This window comes from Artemia sp. Qi Xiang Cuo, chromosome 21 (assembly GCF_049724085.1).
Source record: "Artemia sp. Qi Xiang Cuo chromosome 21, ASM4972408v1, whole genome shotgun sequence".
Taxonomy (NCBI): domain Eukaryota; kingdom Metazoa; phylum Arthropoda; class Branchiopoda; order Anostraca; family Artemiidae; genus Artemia; species Artemia sp. Qi Xiang Cuo.
Genome location: NC_142814.1, coordinates 1923742 through 1937866, shown reverse-complemented (window position 1 = coordinate 1937866; position 14125 = coordinate 1923742). Strand labels below are relative to the sequence as shown.

At 34.2% G+C, this 14125-nt stretch overlaps 2 protein-coding genes across 2 annotated transcripts in view; both read right to left on the bottom strand.

Annotated features, from left to right (window-relative positions):
- LOC148939138 (uncharacterized) overlaps positions 1-14125 on the bottom strand; it is a 303986-nt gene that overhangs the window by 176666 nt on the left and 113195 nt on the right. The window lies entirely within an intron of this gene.
- The window catches only part of LOC148939139 (uncharacterized), a 258930-nt gene that overhangs the window by 167297 nt on the left and 77508 nt on the right, over positions 1-14125 (bottom strand). Inside the window, exons 5-6 of the mRNA XM_089107216.1 lie at positions 10007-10151; positions 4668-4825 (exon numbers count right to left, since the gene is read on the bottom strand). Coding sequence (XP_088963342.1) covers positions 4668-4825; positions 10007-10151 — 303 coding nt within the window. The remainder of the gene's footprint in view (positions 1-4667; positions 4826-10006; positions 10152-14125) is intronic.

Sequence of the window (14125 nt, the reverse complement as noted above, 5' to 3'; positions counted from 1 at the left end):
GTTACTATGAACCGTGGTTAAATTTTTACTAGATGCAGCTATCGCTGCAAACATAATTCTCTCCTTTGGCGGGCAGAACAATGTGTGGTTGGGGAAAATCATCCCACACTTCCCATGTAATTTCCCTATATTCCCCCAGGTACCCATTTGGAGCTGGGTCGACTCTTGCTGAGTTTACAGGAGTTCACAGTCACATCGCTGACACCCCCCCCCCCCCCCTCTTCACAAGCAAATAATCAGCCAAACCAGGATTCACATCCCTGACCTTATAGACACAGGATTACAAGTCTAGCACTGCGGAAACGATTAAGGAGAATCAGTATACGAACTTCGATGGGAATATCTTATTGAAATCGGAATTAAAGTCCTCCAAGGAAATACCAGAGAACCCCTTTGGAGATTTACTTAAAAATAAAAGAAACACTGAATTTTTATTCACATAGACTTTACTACTACTGCTTATCAGAGCGATCTGAGGCTAAAACAGTTTCGCCCACTCCTCCTCCTCCCCCTGACCTTATGGGCACAGGATTACAAGTCTAGCACTGCGGAAACGACTAAGGGGAATCAGTATAGGAGCTTCGATGGGAATATCTTATTGAAATCGGAATTGAAGTCCTCCAAGGAAATATCAGAGAACACTTTTGGAGATTTACTTAAGAATAAAAGAAACATTGAATTTTTATTCGCATAGATTTTACTACTACTGCTTGGCAGAGCCATCTGAGGCTAAAACAGTTGCGCCCACTCCTCCTCCACTCCGAACAGTTCGGAATTTCACTCCTTATTTCTTCTTGTGTAGTTTCCATTTCCTATAAATCCTTTCTTATGACCTATTCCGACCGCAGTGGAGGGCGTCCTGCTTTTACTATCTGAATAAATATCAGATAATACAAAAAAAGAAAAATAAATGAATTGAAAAAAAAATACAGAAAAACAGAAATTTCATATTTTTTTTCAATAAAAATAAGTCGTTTCTGTTTGCAGTAAAAAAAAAAAAAAGTCGACGAAATTTCATTTTTTTACATTTTTTAAAGTTTTTATTTTAATTGCCGTATTTTGCCTTTTCTGTTTTGGATAGAACGAAAACTAAGGTGACCTCCTAAACTTAATATATACCAGATCATACCGAAAAAAACGCCAGTTTTGGTTCATTTTAACATCTTATACCCTATTCACAATAGGATTTTCTGTCTGCATTCTAATGTAGATTAAATAAAAGTTTTTTTCCACTGAAAATCAGGAGCAACATTAAAAATTAGAACGAACAGAAATTCTTCCGTATCTGAGGGGGGCTACCCCTTCCTCAACCCTCGTTCTTTAAGCTAGTCTTCAAGTTCGTTAAAGATACTTCTCATTCAAATTCAACGGCCCTTCTGATTGTGCAGTCTTTCTTAAAAAATTGGCATAAAAAATCAATTCTTTTGATGTATCTATTGCTATCAATCAAAAGTTCAAAATTCTGTTTACGACAAAAATTCAAACTTTAGCGCAAAGAGCGAGGGTTGAGGAAGGGGTAGGATGCAAAAAAATTATTTACCCTCTGAAAACAACACATTTACGACAGAAACAATTAATTTACAAACGGGAAAAATTAATATATACCAACTGAAAACAGAAAATTCACCAACTGGAAACAACAAATTTACCAACTGAAAACAAGGAGCTACCCAAAATGAAAAAAAAAACAATTTGCGGACTGAAAACATTGAATTTACCAAGCCGGAACAACAAATTTACCATATAAGAACATAGCATTTGCAAGCCAACTAAAATGAATTTACCCACTGGAAACGACAGATTTACCGACACAAACAATTGATTAACTAACAAACTCAACTAATTTACCAACGGAAAAAATTATTTTATGACTGAAAATACTGAATTTACCAAATGGCAACAGTAAATTTGCCCAATGGAAACAATATATTCTCTGATGCCAACCTGACTCTTATACATAATAATCGTAGATGGTAATAAGCTTACCTAAGCTATGGATGTCAGGTCTTGATTTTGTTTAAACGACAATCTCGACGGGACCTGTGCCTGTCATCATCTGGTTCAAACAAATCATCGTTCATCATCGTTTAAACAAAATCAAGAACTGACATCCATAGCTTAGGTAAGCTTATTGCCATCTACCATTATTACAAACGGAAACAGTGCAATTACCAGCAAAATAAAATGAATTTATCCAATAAAAATAACAAATTCACGAATGGAATCAATTAATTTACTAAAAGAAAAAATGGCTATACCAACTGAAACCACAAATTAGCCAACTGGAAACCAGATATTTCGAGACTGAAAACAAGGATATTGCCAAATGATAAAAAGTAATTTGAGGACTGAAAAAAGTGAATTTACAAAGCGAAAACAATAAGTTTACAAAATAAAAACAATACATTTGCAAGCCAAATCAAATGAATTTACTTACTGGAAACAACAAATTTACCAACGGAACCAATTATTTTACTTATAGAAAAAATGGATATACCAAACGAAAACAACAAATTCGCCAACTGGAAACCACAAATTTGCCAACTGAAAAGAGGGAACTTACTAAACGAAAAAAAGTAATTTGAGGACCGAAAACACTGAATTTACCAAGCGGAAACAATAAGTTTACAAAATAAAAACAATGCACTTTCAAGCCAAATCAAATGTATTTACCCACTGAAAACAAGCAATTTACCGACGGAAAAAATTTATTAACAAACAGATAAAATTAACTTACCAACTGAAAAAAATTAATTAATCAATTGAAAACAACAAAATTACCAACTGAAAACAAGCAATTAACCAATTGAATAAAAAATTGATGGTTGAAACACTGAATTTATCAAAAAACCTGCATTTACAAGCCAAATAAAATTAATTTACTTACTGAAAACAACAAATTTACCGACGGAAACAATTAACTTATTAACAGGAATAAAATGAATTTTTCAGCTGAAACCCATAAATTTATCAGCGTCAATTTAGAAATTTATTTGACGTTACCCACAGACTGATTTGAAGCCATATATCGTCTGCTGAGAGCGGTTTTGCCAAAAATAAAAGTTTTGTCGAAACAGAGTTACAAACGCCATTTATGTAAAAAAAAATCTCTTTCGAAGGGTCTAATTGACATTGCTGCAAGACGTCAGCGCTCTAGATACAGCCGATTCTGAGATACAAATGTCAAAATTTTCAAACTCGTTTTTCTCGGAATTTTAGAGAAATGGATTCGGAAACTCTATCTTGTGTATAAAAAAAAAATCCTTTTAAATGTTCTAACTGACATTGCTGTATTACGTCAGCGCTCTAGTTACAGCCGATTCTGAGATAGAAATGTCATAATTTTTCAACCCGTTTTTCTCGTAATTCTGGAAAAAGAGATTCGGCAAAACCACTCTCAACAAATCGATTCCCAGCAAAAAAAAAAAAATGAAATTTGTCGATCAAAATTTGGGCATTTTTTTTTTATTGATAGCTACGAAGGATAACATGCCGCAGCAACAGCAAGGAAAAAAAGCCAAGCAAATACACAAAATGCAAATGCGCAAAACGCACTATTTGACGGTGTGAAGTCAAACCATGGAGAACGTATTGCTTCAATACATGATAATTTTTCCATATATGACAGGCTGTCACCCTTCTCAAACCCACGCTCTTTACGCTTAGGTCCAGTTCTTTATCATAGTACTCCGATATCTAATTTTCAGCTTCTATTACCGATTTGATTACGGATCTTTTTCTGTTACCGTTTCTCCTCAAAAAAAACTACCGTTTCTGCAAAAAGGGGGAAATTACGTTTTTTTTATTACTAATTTAATTGCCGATTTTAGAAAATACTATTTTTCTGTTGCGCTTCCCATAAAAAAATATCCTTTCTGCCCGATGAGAAGAAATATATTCCTTTTTGAAGAAAAAAAGTTAAAACAATGAACAAATAAAATTAATAGTAAATTAGTATCATTGAGAAAACATCAGAGATATTAGTATTAGATGATCAGAAAATTATACATTACATATTAGAGGCTATACAGATTTTAAAAAAGATTTTTTTTATAATTAGTAAAGCAAAATTACAATTAGCGAAAATCAATATATTTAGATTATCAATTAGATATGTTTTTCAGCTACAGAAACGACTATTGGAACTCAAAACGAAGGAAATCATTAATTATTTTTTAACTTATTTCCTCCCTCTCCCCTATTTTAAATGAATCTAAACAGGGAAAGTAATTCGTTTTTAACAAAACAATATAATACTTATATATATATTGATAAATAAATGAGCAATAAAGCACTTAATTTTGCTTTTATTATTCTACGACATTAATTTAACAAAATTAAATGTTAATATCGTAAATATTACAATAAAAATTATTATTAAAAAATTTTGTCAATGAAAATTATTGCAAGGAATAAATGAACATGACATATTATATATGATTATAACATAACAAACAATTATGTATATTAATTAATACTGAATATAAAATGATAACAGATTATTAGATTAGTAAAGAGGATGATTAGACAAAATATATAGTTTTCAGGATGTCATTCAGCCTATCTATTAACCCTCGATGTAAAAAAAAAAACCTTAATTTTATACAGTGCATTCGTTTCACCTCCATCACCGTCAAAACAGGGCAAGCGGGGACATCACAAACTACCTGCGTTTAAGCGTTGGATGTTGGCCTGACCTAGTAATTAAGTTATTCAGGACGTCTGTCTTGATTATTTGTTTCTTCATCACTTCTTCTTGTTTCTTCTTCAAGTCGTCTAAGAGTGATAGTAAATCTGGATCTGCTACATCGAACACAGTTTGACCCTGGAAAAGTATAAACATCTTAGAAAAAAAGTTTAAAAAAAAGTTGCCGTCGAACACAGTTTGGTCCTGGAAAAGTATAAACATCGCAGAAAAAACGTTGAAAAAAAGTTGCCGTCGAACACAGTTTGGTCCTGGTAAAGTATAAACATCTCAGAAAAAAAAAAAAAAAAAATTGATGTCAAGCACAGTTTTGCCCTGGAAAAGTATAAACCTCTCAGAAAAAAAGTTAAAAAAAAGTTGCCGTCGATCACAGTTTGGCCCTGGTATAAACATCTCAGAAAAAGGTTAAAAAAAGTTGCCGTCAAACACAGTTTAGCACCTGAAAAGCATACCATTCCATTGCAAATTAAAAGTTCTAGTGGCCGTTTTAAGAGTCAAAAGCAACTGAAAGGCAACCAGTCCCCTTTTTTCCAAGTGTATTCGATCAAAATGTTTAGATAGCCATTTTGTTCAAAATACTCAGAAGCACGAGACCAGAATCTTGAAAGTCAGAAATATATGAACAGATTTTTCCCAAAGTCAGGCACGTGTGAACAGAATTTTCAAAAACAAAATTGGCGTCGGTGAGAGTACAACCCACAAACCCTCGAATAACTACCCACTTTAGCCTGCTAGTTTTATTTTAACTGACCAATCGTCTGGGGGAGGGGGTATCTTACCAACAATACAATGCCATCAAGGTGATGAGATGATGAGAGATGAGATGGGTTTCATTTTCAACTAATAATTGCATCATACTTAACTGGCGCTTACCATATTTTTTAAAGAAAATTGTCAACCAAACGTAGAAAATGGTAAGAACGTGTGACGCTTTATTAAGCCACTATTGTGGCTTGAGCAAAGTCACACAATATTTCATCATAAACCAAACTCGTTCACTCTTCTTACTCTTTCTTACTTTTCAATACTATTCAACCCTCCCAAATGAAAAATTAAAAAAATACCCACAAAACAAACCAAAAAAATATAAAAAACTAACAATCAAATATACTCAATTCCCACCCAACAAAAACTTTTTAAATCTAATTTTAAACTGAAACTGGTTTTCTGACTCCCTAATGCTCTCCGGGAAACCAGTTCACAAATTGACAACATAATTTCTAATTACAAAAGAAGATGAACTCGTACTCCTTACTTCTGAGACTAAGCCTCCACGACCTCCAGTCCTATGCTGATGATATTCTGAACTAACTTAAAAAAATCTCTAAAATACTCAGGAGATAATATATTAAGCACTTGGTAAGTAAACATTCCCGCCTGATGATCCCTGATCTGATGAATATTTAAAATTCAAAACTCATAAAACATTCACGCGTGTGCTCATACTGAATAAACTCACCTAGTACTCGTAGTGCCTTATTCTGAAGAATCTGCAGTCTTTTAATATTTGAAAGAAATTAAATGCATAAATACAGCAACCATAAACAATAAAAGGATGAAAAACAGTATGATATACACTTATCTTAAAACACTTAAGGGTAACACGTGTTTCAAACGCCGCATCACTCCAAGACCTCGTGCAAGTTTAGAAGAAATCCTATTTATGTGTTTCTTCCAACTCAAATTATTATCAACATAAAATCCCAAATATTTATTTTCAAAAACCTGTGAAAGCGACAAATTATCAAATACTACGGAAGCCTTATTTACAATTTTTCCTATCCTACTAAAAGTCATATAATTTGTCTTAGAAGTAAACACCAAAAGGTAAACACCAAAAGGTTTTCCTTAGGGGTAAACACCAAAAGGTTTTCCAGCGTTCGGTTTGGTTTATCCACTAGTTCTTCCAGTGACCGTGCAAAAACCGTCAAAGCAGTATCATCTGCAAATAATGTGACAGTTGCTTCAGGCAAAAAAAAATCACCAATATTAGAAAATAAAGTCGTCGGTGAGAGTGAAGCCTACGAGCCCTCAAGTAGCTAGTTAGCTGTTAGTTTTTCTGTTAGCAGCTAGTTAGCTGTTAGTTTTTCTGTTAGCAGCTAGTTAGCTGTTAGTTTTTCTGTTAGCAGCTAGTTAGCTGTTAGTTTGATGAGCTGTTAGTTTTTCTTTTAATTAAACAGCCATTTGCGGGAATTGTTTGCCATTTGCGGGCCATTTGCGGGCCACAGCCATTTGCGGGCCATTTGTCACAAACGCGTAAGCCCATGTAAGATCTTGTTTACTAGATACAAAGCTTCTAAGCAGGTCACCTAATCAGCAGGCCACTGACAGCCCCTGCTAGAATCATACAAGAATTTGACCCCTCATCCCATGGTTGGTCGCACCCTAAGGGTACACCTCGGACCAGGTTGGAAGGACAGCCTACAGAAGTTTCTCAACATGGCCGAAATTGCTTCTAACGAGGACCCCACATAGCAGCAGATCAGTCCACCAGGAGGAGGAAAGTCGCTAAGCTATCTACATCACAGGCCTGCTCGGAATTAATTTATTGGATGGTCAATCCATATACATGTTTTTTTTCTGTTGTTTCATTTTTAAGTATTTTTATGGACTCCTGGCTAACTTCTTCAAACAATTATATCTTTTAAAGGAATTTTGTATGTTTTTTTTTTTCTCTCAGATATGACATGGCTATTTTTATTCATGGAACTATGGACAATTCTTATGGACAATTTAAAACGAGCTAACCGACAACCTTCTATGCCTACAGAGCTAGTTCTCTCCTCCTTTCTCTTTTTCCTCTTCTTATCTTTCCTTTTCAATTGGTTTAATCTTCTTATTTGGATTACCATGGTATTTTTGTTGTTGTTGTTTAATTACATTTTTTTCTTGTCCTTCTGTTTGATTTTAGCGCTATTATTTAATGTAATGTTTAGTCTCCCGCTCTGAAAGGCCAAAGAGCCTTTGTGGGTGTTTTCTCTATTTTCTCAAAATAAATTAATTGATTGAATGACATATCATGTGGCAGAAACTTTAAGTCAAGTACGCATATTACCACATCGAGTGTGGAACAGTTCATTACACTAAGATCAGGGTTGCCGGACGCCTTATATAAGATGATGAAGCCAGCAGAACCAAAATGTTTCAATCTGGATCTGCTTCGTCGAAAAACGGTCTGCCACTGTAAGAGCATAAAAATCTAAGCAGAGATTGGGAAAATAAACCATCAACTGGTGTGGGGGGGCAACCCATGATTCCTCTTTTAACTATCTAATTTTGCACAAATACATTTTGCAGCATAATTCCGGATTACTTTCCGTGGTATTTCCCTTAGAATTGCAGTCTTACGCAGTAAAGACGAGCTCAACAATATCAGAACTAATATTAAAGATAGCAAGCTGATAGCAGGACATAAGCATAGACCCATAAAAGGATCATGATCATCGTATAAAATCATCACAGTCATCATAGTCAATGATAAAGATACTCCCCAGCCATTGATGGCAAAGGGGTCTAATCGACATTTCAGTTGCTGGGTCTTTTTTTACACGGAAAGGTATCGAGCCTGCCACAAACGATCTGGCAGCAAGAATCGAACCCTGCGTCCAAATTGCCCACACAGAGCATCAATTCACTAGCATCACTACCACACCACCACTGTTACTACCAAAGAGTTGAGCTGATTACGGAGGTCATGGTTTCCTCCTTCAAAGCTATCCAGCTCCTCAAAAATTAATAGCATATTTAGACATAATTATTTCTTCATTTTAGTTATAAACAGAAATGTTTTTAGAAATATTTTTTAGGAAAGATCACCACTTTTTGAAGCTATCACTCTTTATAAGGAATCTTCTGAAATTCATTCTACGTAAAGAAATGATGTGATATATATCGTCAAATAGATAACAATAATACAAAAATAAAACACAGAACTACCGTTTTTGGTGAAAAATCACTTTAGTATTATTTAGGTTAATTTATAAAAATCACGTAGATGTAGGCACTAGCTTTCAAATGAGCCCCTAAACAGCTCGCTGCGACAATCCAGTCCTCCCCTAACGCCTTAAAAAAAAAAAAAAAAAGAACATATCAGCACTACTTAAGCTAGAAAAATGCCAATTTTTTAGAAGGGGGGCTTAAAACCTCTTTTTAAGGGTTTTATACGACCGTAATTGTAACTTGTGGTGGGGCGGACCCAACTGGATCAAGCCTCAGGCTTCAAACCCCACTGCTGCCACAATCCAAGTAATTGAGCGTGCAGTCACATCGCTAACCCCCCCCCCCCCTGCCAGGACTTGGGTCCTGGCGGTAAACCAAGTCCTGTATAAAACTTGGGGACCCAAGTTTTTTGTATAAATTTATACAAAAATTACTATGAGTGTTACTATAAGCTGTGGCTCGCTCAATAGTAGGTTGCAGCTATTCTTGCAAACATAAAAAAATAAACAAAAAATAAAAGACAAACAATAAAGAGAAGATAAAAAAAAGCCAAAAGACGTAAAACAAACAAAAGAAAAAGACATAGAGAAACATTGGTCTATACTATATTTTTCACCACTCGAAGTTTACTGCTTTCCTGTTTAGAGGCAAAGGCGCGTAAATGCAGAAAGTAATGTATCTTCAATAGGACCCTTTGAAAATAGTAGCTGGTAAGTTTCTAGGCAAGCCTCGTGTAGCAACAAAATGTAAAGACGTAAGATCTACAGAATCTAATCCACCTAATCGCTTTGAAATAGAACCACAAATATATATATAATATAATATTTTAATCTAATGTGTTGATATATATATATATATATATATATATATATATATATATATATATATATATATATATATATATATATATATATATGTATATATATATATTTATATATAATATTTAAAATAATATTTTAAAATATATATAATAAATAAATATAATAAGAAGAGACTGTAATTCAATTGTATAAATTTCTTTCTCAATTCCAGCAAACCACTCCTATATCGTCATTTTCCAGTTTTGAGTCACTTATTTTTTATTTTTTTTTGTAATTTGCAATGGGGCGGACCCAACTGGAACGAGGCTCAGTGCCTCTAACGCGACTCCTAAGTTTCCGAGGGTGAGCGTATCAATCAAGTAATCGTAGAATATTGGGAGATGACTCATTCGCGTAAAAATGAAATTTTCTACAAGTGTATATCTGTAATAACAAATGAGATAGTATAGTAAAGCGAGGTTTAACACATTAAAAAAGGCAAAAATGTCAAATTAAAAGCACGGGCTCCTAGGACTGAAAAAAATAGAATAAAAAGCCTTACTGCGTAATTTTTTATATTCATATCTGCAAAGTTTTCGCAAAGCATTTCACAAGCCTCTCTTTGTCCCCAATGCACTGCAGCGTGCAGTGGAGTCCAGCCATCATAGTCTTGAGCATTAACGTTGCCACCAATCCTCAAAATTACAATAAAAAAAAAGAAAGTTGAAACAAAACAACCCTAGAAATTTTGGATTTTTATACAAAAAAAAAATCCTAGAAACTGCATTAAAATCAAATTAATAATGCGTTGCGCCGGGTTGTCTATAACCATTTAAACATTTGCTTCTCAATTACTCGGACTATCTGTCTTGGCTTCTCTCTTTCTACAATTAGCCATGTCTTGATGCAACCTACTGCAAAATACTTGATAACTTCAATTCAAGATCAATGTTGGGGGTTTGACCCCCTATATATTGTTATAGGGGGTTAGACCCCTCCACCCAAAAACGATTGTCCGACTAGTAAAAACGAAACAAAATCAACACATTTTTTATGCGTTTTTGTACTTCCCCCCACCCCGAGAAAAATTACCCTCCCTGAAAAAACATCCTAAATACGGCTCTGCATGTCCTAATGATGTTCACCCAATTATTTAAGTTTGTTTGACTTGGGTGTTCGCTCCATCTAATATTGGTTCGGATGTGATGCAAACTAATATATACATTATACGAACTAATATTAATCAGAAACAACTACATACTTTCCATTGAAATAACTTTGTAAAAATAACACATTTATCAAGAAGTAAAAGTATATACATTTTCTGTACTAATGTTAATTCTTCCTTCTTCTTTTCTTGCCCTTCCTTCTTCTTCTGTTTTTCCTTCTTCTCTTGTTCTCTTTTTCCATTTTTCGTATTCTGTATTGGTCCTATTACATTTATTTATGTTTTCCTTTACTATCACTAATTTTAATTTTATAATTAATCTTATTATTAATATTAGGTGCTTGACTATGCTGTGTAAAGCCAATATAATTTATCTTTGTGGTGTTATTAGCTCTTCGGACAGGTGTAAGCTTCTACGGCTGTTTGCATGTTGTATTTGTTTTGTTATATCTGCTTTTGTTAACAAACTTAATTCTATTTTATATCCAATTTAATTTAATTCAACGTTTTAAAAGTAAGAAGGCTTATTTAAATGCGTCTGCTTTAAACGTTAAAATATGATTTTCCTCAATACAAGGGAGGCTGCCATCCCCCACTCTCGAGACTGAAGTTCAATGTTTTACGATAATGCTTTCATATTCCAAAACTACTACTTTTCGTCGAAATTGAACTTTTCCCTTAGGAATTGCTACAAGAGGAGATCTGTCACCCTCTCACCGCCCATACTGCACGCTTAGTCCACGCTTAGTTTGGATTGATCTAAAGGTCTCACTAAAGAGCGTTTAACAAATTTGGACCTGCAGAATCTCTTCTTCACTTTTCAGGTATTAAAAAAAAGCCTAAGGGTAAAAAATAAGGCATTGGATTTTGCAATCCCTACCAGCGGTGCTGATCTCAGTTTCATGGCCCTTCAGCCAGGAAGTGCAATAGGAGGTTGGAGGCCAGCCATCCTGTACTTTCGCACACCCTTCCTGTTTAACTTCCCCAGATACCCATTTAGAGCTGGATCAACCCTGGCTAAATCGTCATTTTATCCATTTAACGTCATTTTTATACCATTCTGAAAAAGGCTTTGAAAATCATGTGAAAATTGTATTACAAAAATTATTGTAGATCACTTATAAGTGCTAGAAACACAGTTTTGTACATATTATCTATTAAATATTTATTTCTAAAAGGTATTTTGTCTCTCACTCAGAGTATCTGTCTTGGTATATATATATATATATATATATATATATATATATATATATATATATATATATATATATATATATATATATATATATATATATATATATATATATATATAAATATATATATATATATATATATATATATATATATAATAATAATAATAATAATATATACATATATATATATATATATATATATATATATATATATATATATATATATATATATATATATATATATATATATATATATATATATATATATATATATACATATATAATAATAATAATAACAATATAATGAAAAGCCGTCGTATACAATAAATGCACAATGACAGAGTGTACAAAATAGTGCGAAAAGAGGAAAAACAAAAAGAAAACATACTAAAAAATAACAACAAAAGCAACAACCTCTTAAATAGTATACAAAATAGTACAAAAAGAGGAAACAAAAGATAACATACTCAAAATAACAATAGAAACAACAACTTCTTCGAAAATGGCAGCAAGGACAACAACTTCTGAAAGGAGGAAAAAAGAAAGAAAAAAAAAGGAAAATTAAAAAAGCAAACTTGCCCACTCGCGCTTTAAAATTGCTGGTTTTGTTCTTTGCTGGCTAATAAGTATCTCAACAGCTAGATTTGGGTCAGCTAGGTTGTTGCGCCGAATTAGAAAACTATTTTTTGTTCACGGTGGCAATTTTAGTAGGTACTTGGCAAAACGGAAAAACAAAGAGCGGATTTTAGACTTTTCACGGTTTGCCAATAATTTCTAGACAGGGGTCACATATAATAAATGTGGCAGAGTGGTAGCGTTGTAAATACTTGCCAGTAGTGGACGGTTAAATCTCAGAGTGGATTTAACTATCAAAGCATAGGAGCTGGAAATTCACCGTTCAAGATATGAGATCAGGAGGGAGCGGGTATGCTGTAATGAGGTACCTATTGGCAGCCCCAGATATACTATTTTATCAACTGGTTTTACTGAGCAATCACCTAGTGTGACATTAGTAGGAGTGTCATTCTTCCAACTGTAAAGCAAGATTTCCGACTTTTGAGAGTTAAATCTCAGACCGACTTTCACGTAATTGGACTGCAGACATGAGAATATTTCTTAAAGGCGGTTAAGCGTCCGGCTGAGATTCAGCGTTTCATCAGCATGGCATACTAGGGAGATGTCAATGGAACTGAGAATTCATGATGAAGGACAGCTGTCTTGAGGCTCAATAATGTAGTTGTTGAATAAATTGGGGAATAAAACTGCCTCCTGATGAGCACCTTTGTGGACAGGTATCAAAGCTGACCGTGGGACTGGCGGAAGGCCTTTATCGGGAGGGAGCTCCAGTCGCACGCGAAGACAAGAGTAAAGATCACGGAAAGCCCGAATGATATTTGAGTTCACTCCTCTTTTAGTTGAGTTTAGCAACATAAGCGCATGAATCAATGAATCAAACGCTCTCTGCAAGTCTAAGCCCTGATCGCTAGGCTTTCTCCTGATTTGTGTGCATCCAGGAGTGCATATGCAACGACATGGAGAGCTTCATCGCAACCAATACCGCGTTGGAAACCGAATTGTCTTGGTGGACTGCGACACAGTTTCTCAAACTCATCTACGAATATAGGTTCAAATAGTTTGCAACGAGAAGTAGCAATCGTGATTGGACGGAAAGAGGAGCATTGCATGCTAATTTTTCCTTTTTTAGGAACTGGCGTAAGATCTCCAATTGAGAAAGTGATTGGGACAATACCCTGAATGAGGATAATCTGCATCAGGAGAGTTATGTGACTAATGAGAGCGGGCCCACCACTTTTTAGATGGAGTGCGCTGATCTCATCAATCCGGGAAAGATTGTTTAGGTTTTAGGCGAGAGATGAACTTGCACACAGCCCCCTCTGTAACAACATAATCACCCTGAGGACAACTATCTAAGGAGTCGTCCAACTCAGCTTCTTCTTCTTCGTTGAGGGCTGGGTCAGGAGGCAAAAATTCTAACCCATAGTACGCGTACAATTCAGAATCAGGAATAGCAGATGCGGACAAAGACTCATCACTTTTAGAGGACAGAAATATGTATATTTCTGTATATTATACATATATATATATATATATATATATATATATATATATATATATATATATATATATATATATATATATATATATATATATATATATATATATATATAACGTTTTAGAGATAATTACTTGGCAAAAAAAAAAAAAAAAGACTGTCATCCTAATCCAGCAATTGCGACAAATGTGCACTTGAACGAGGTTTTGACCTTACTCATCTATCCAACTACCTAGAACCAAACAG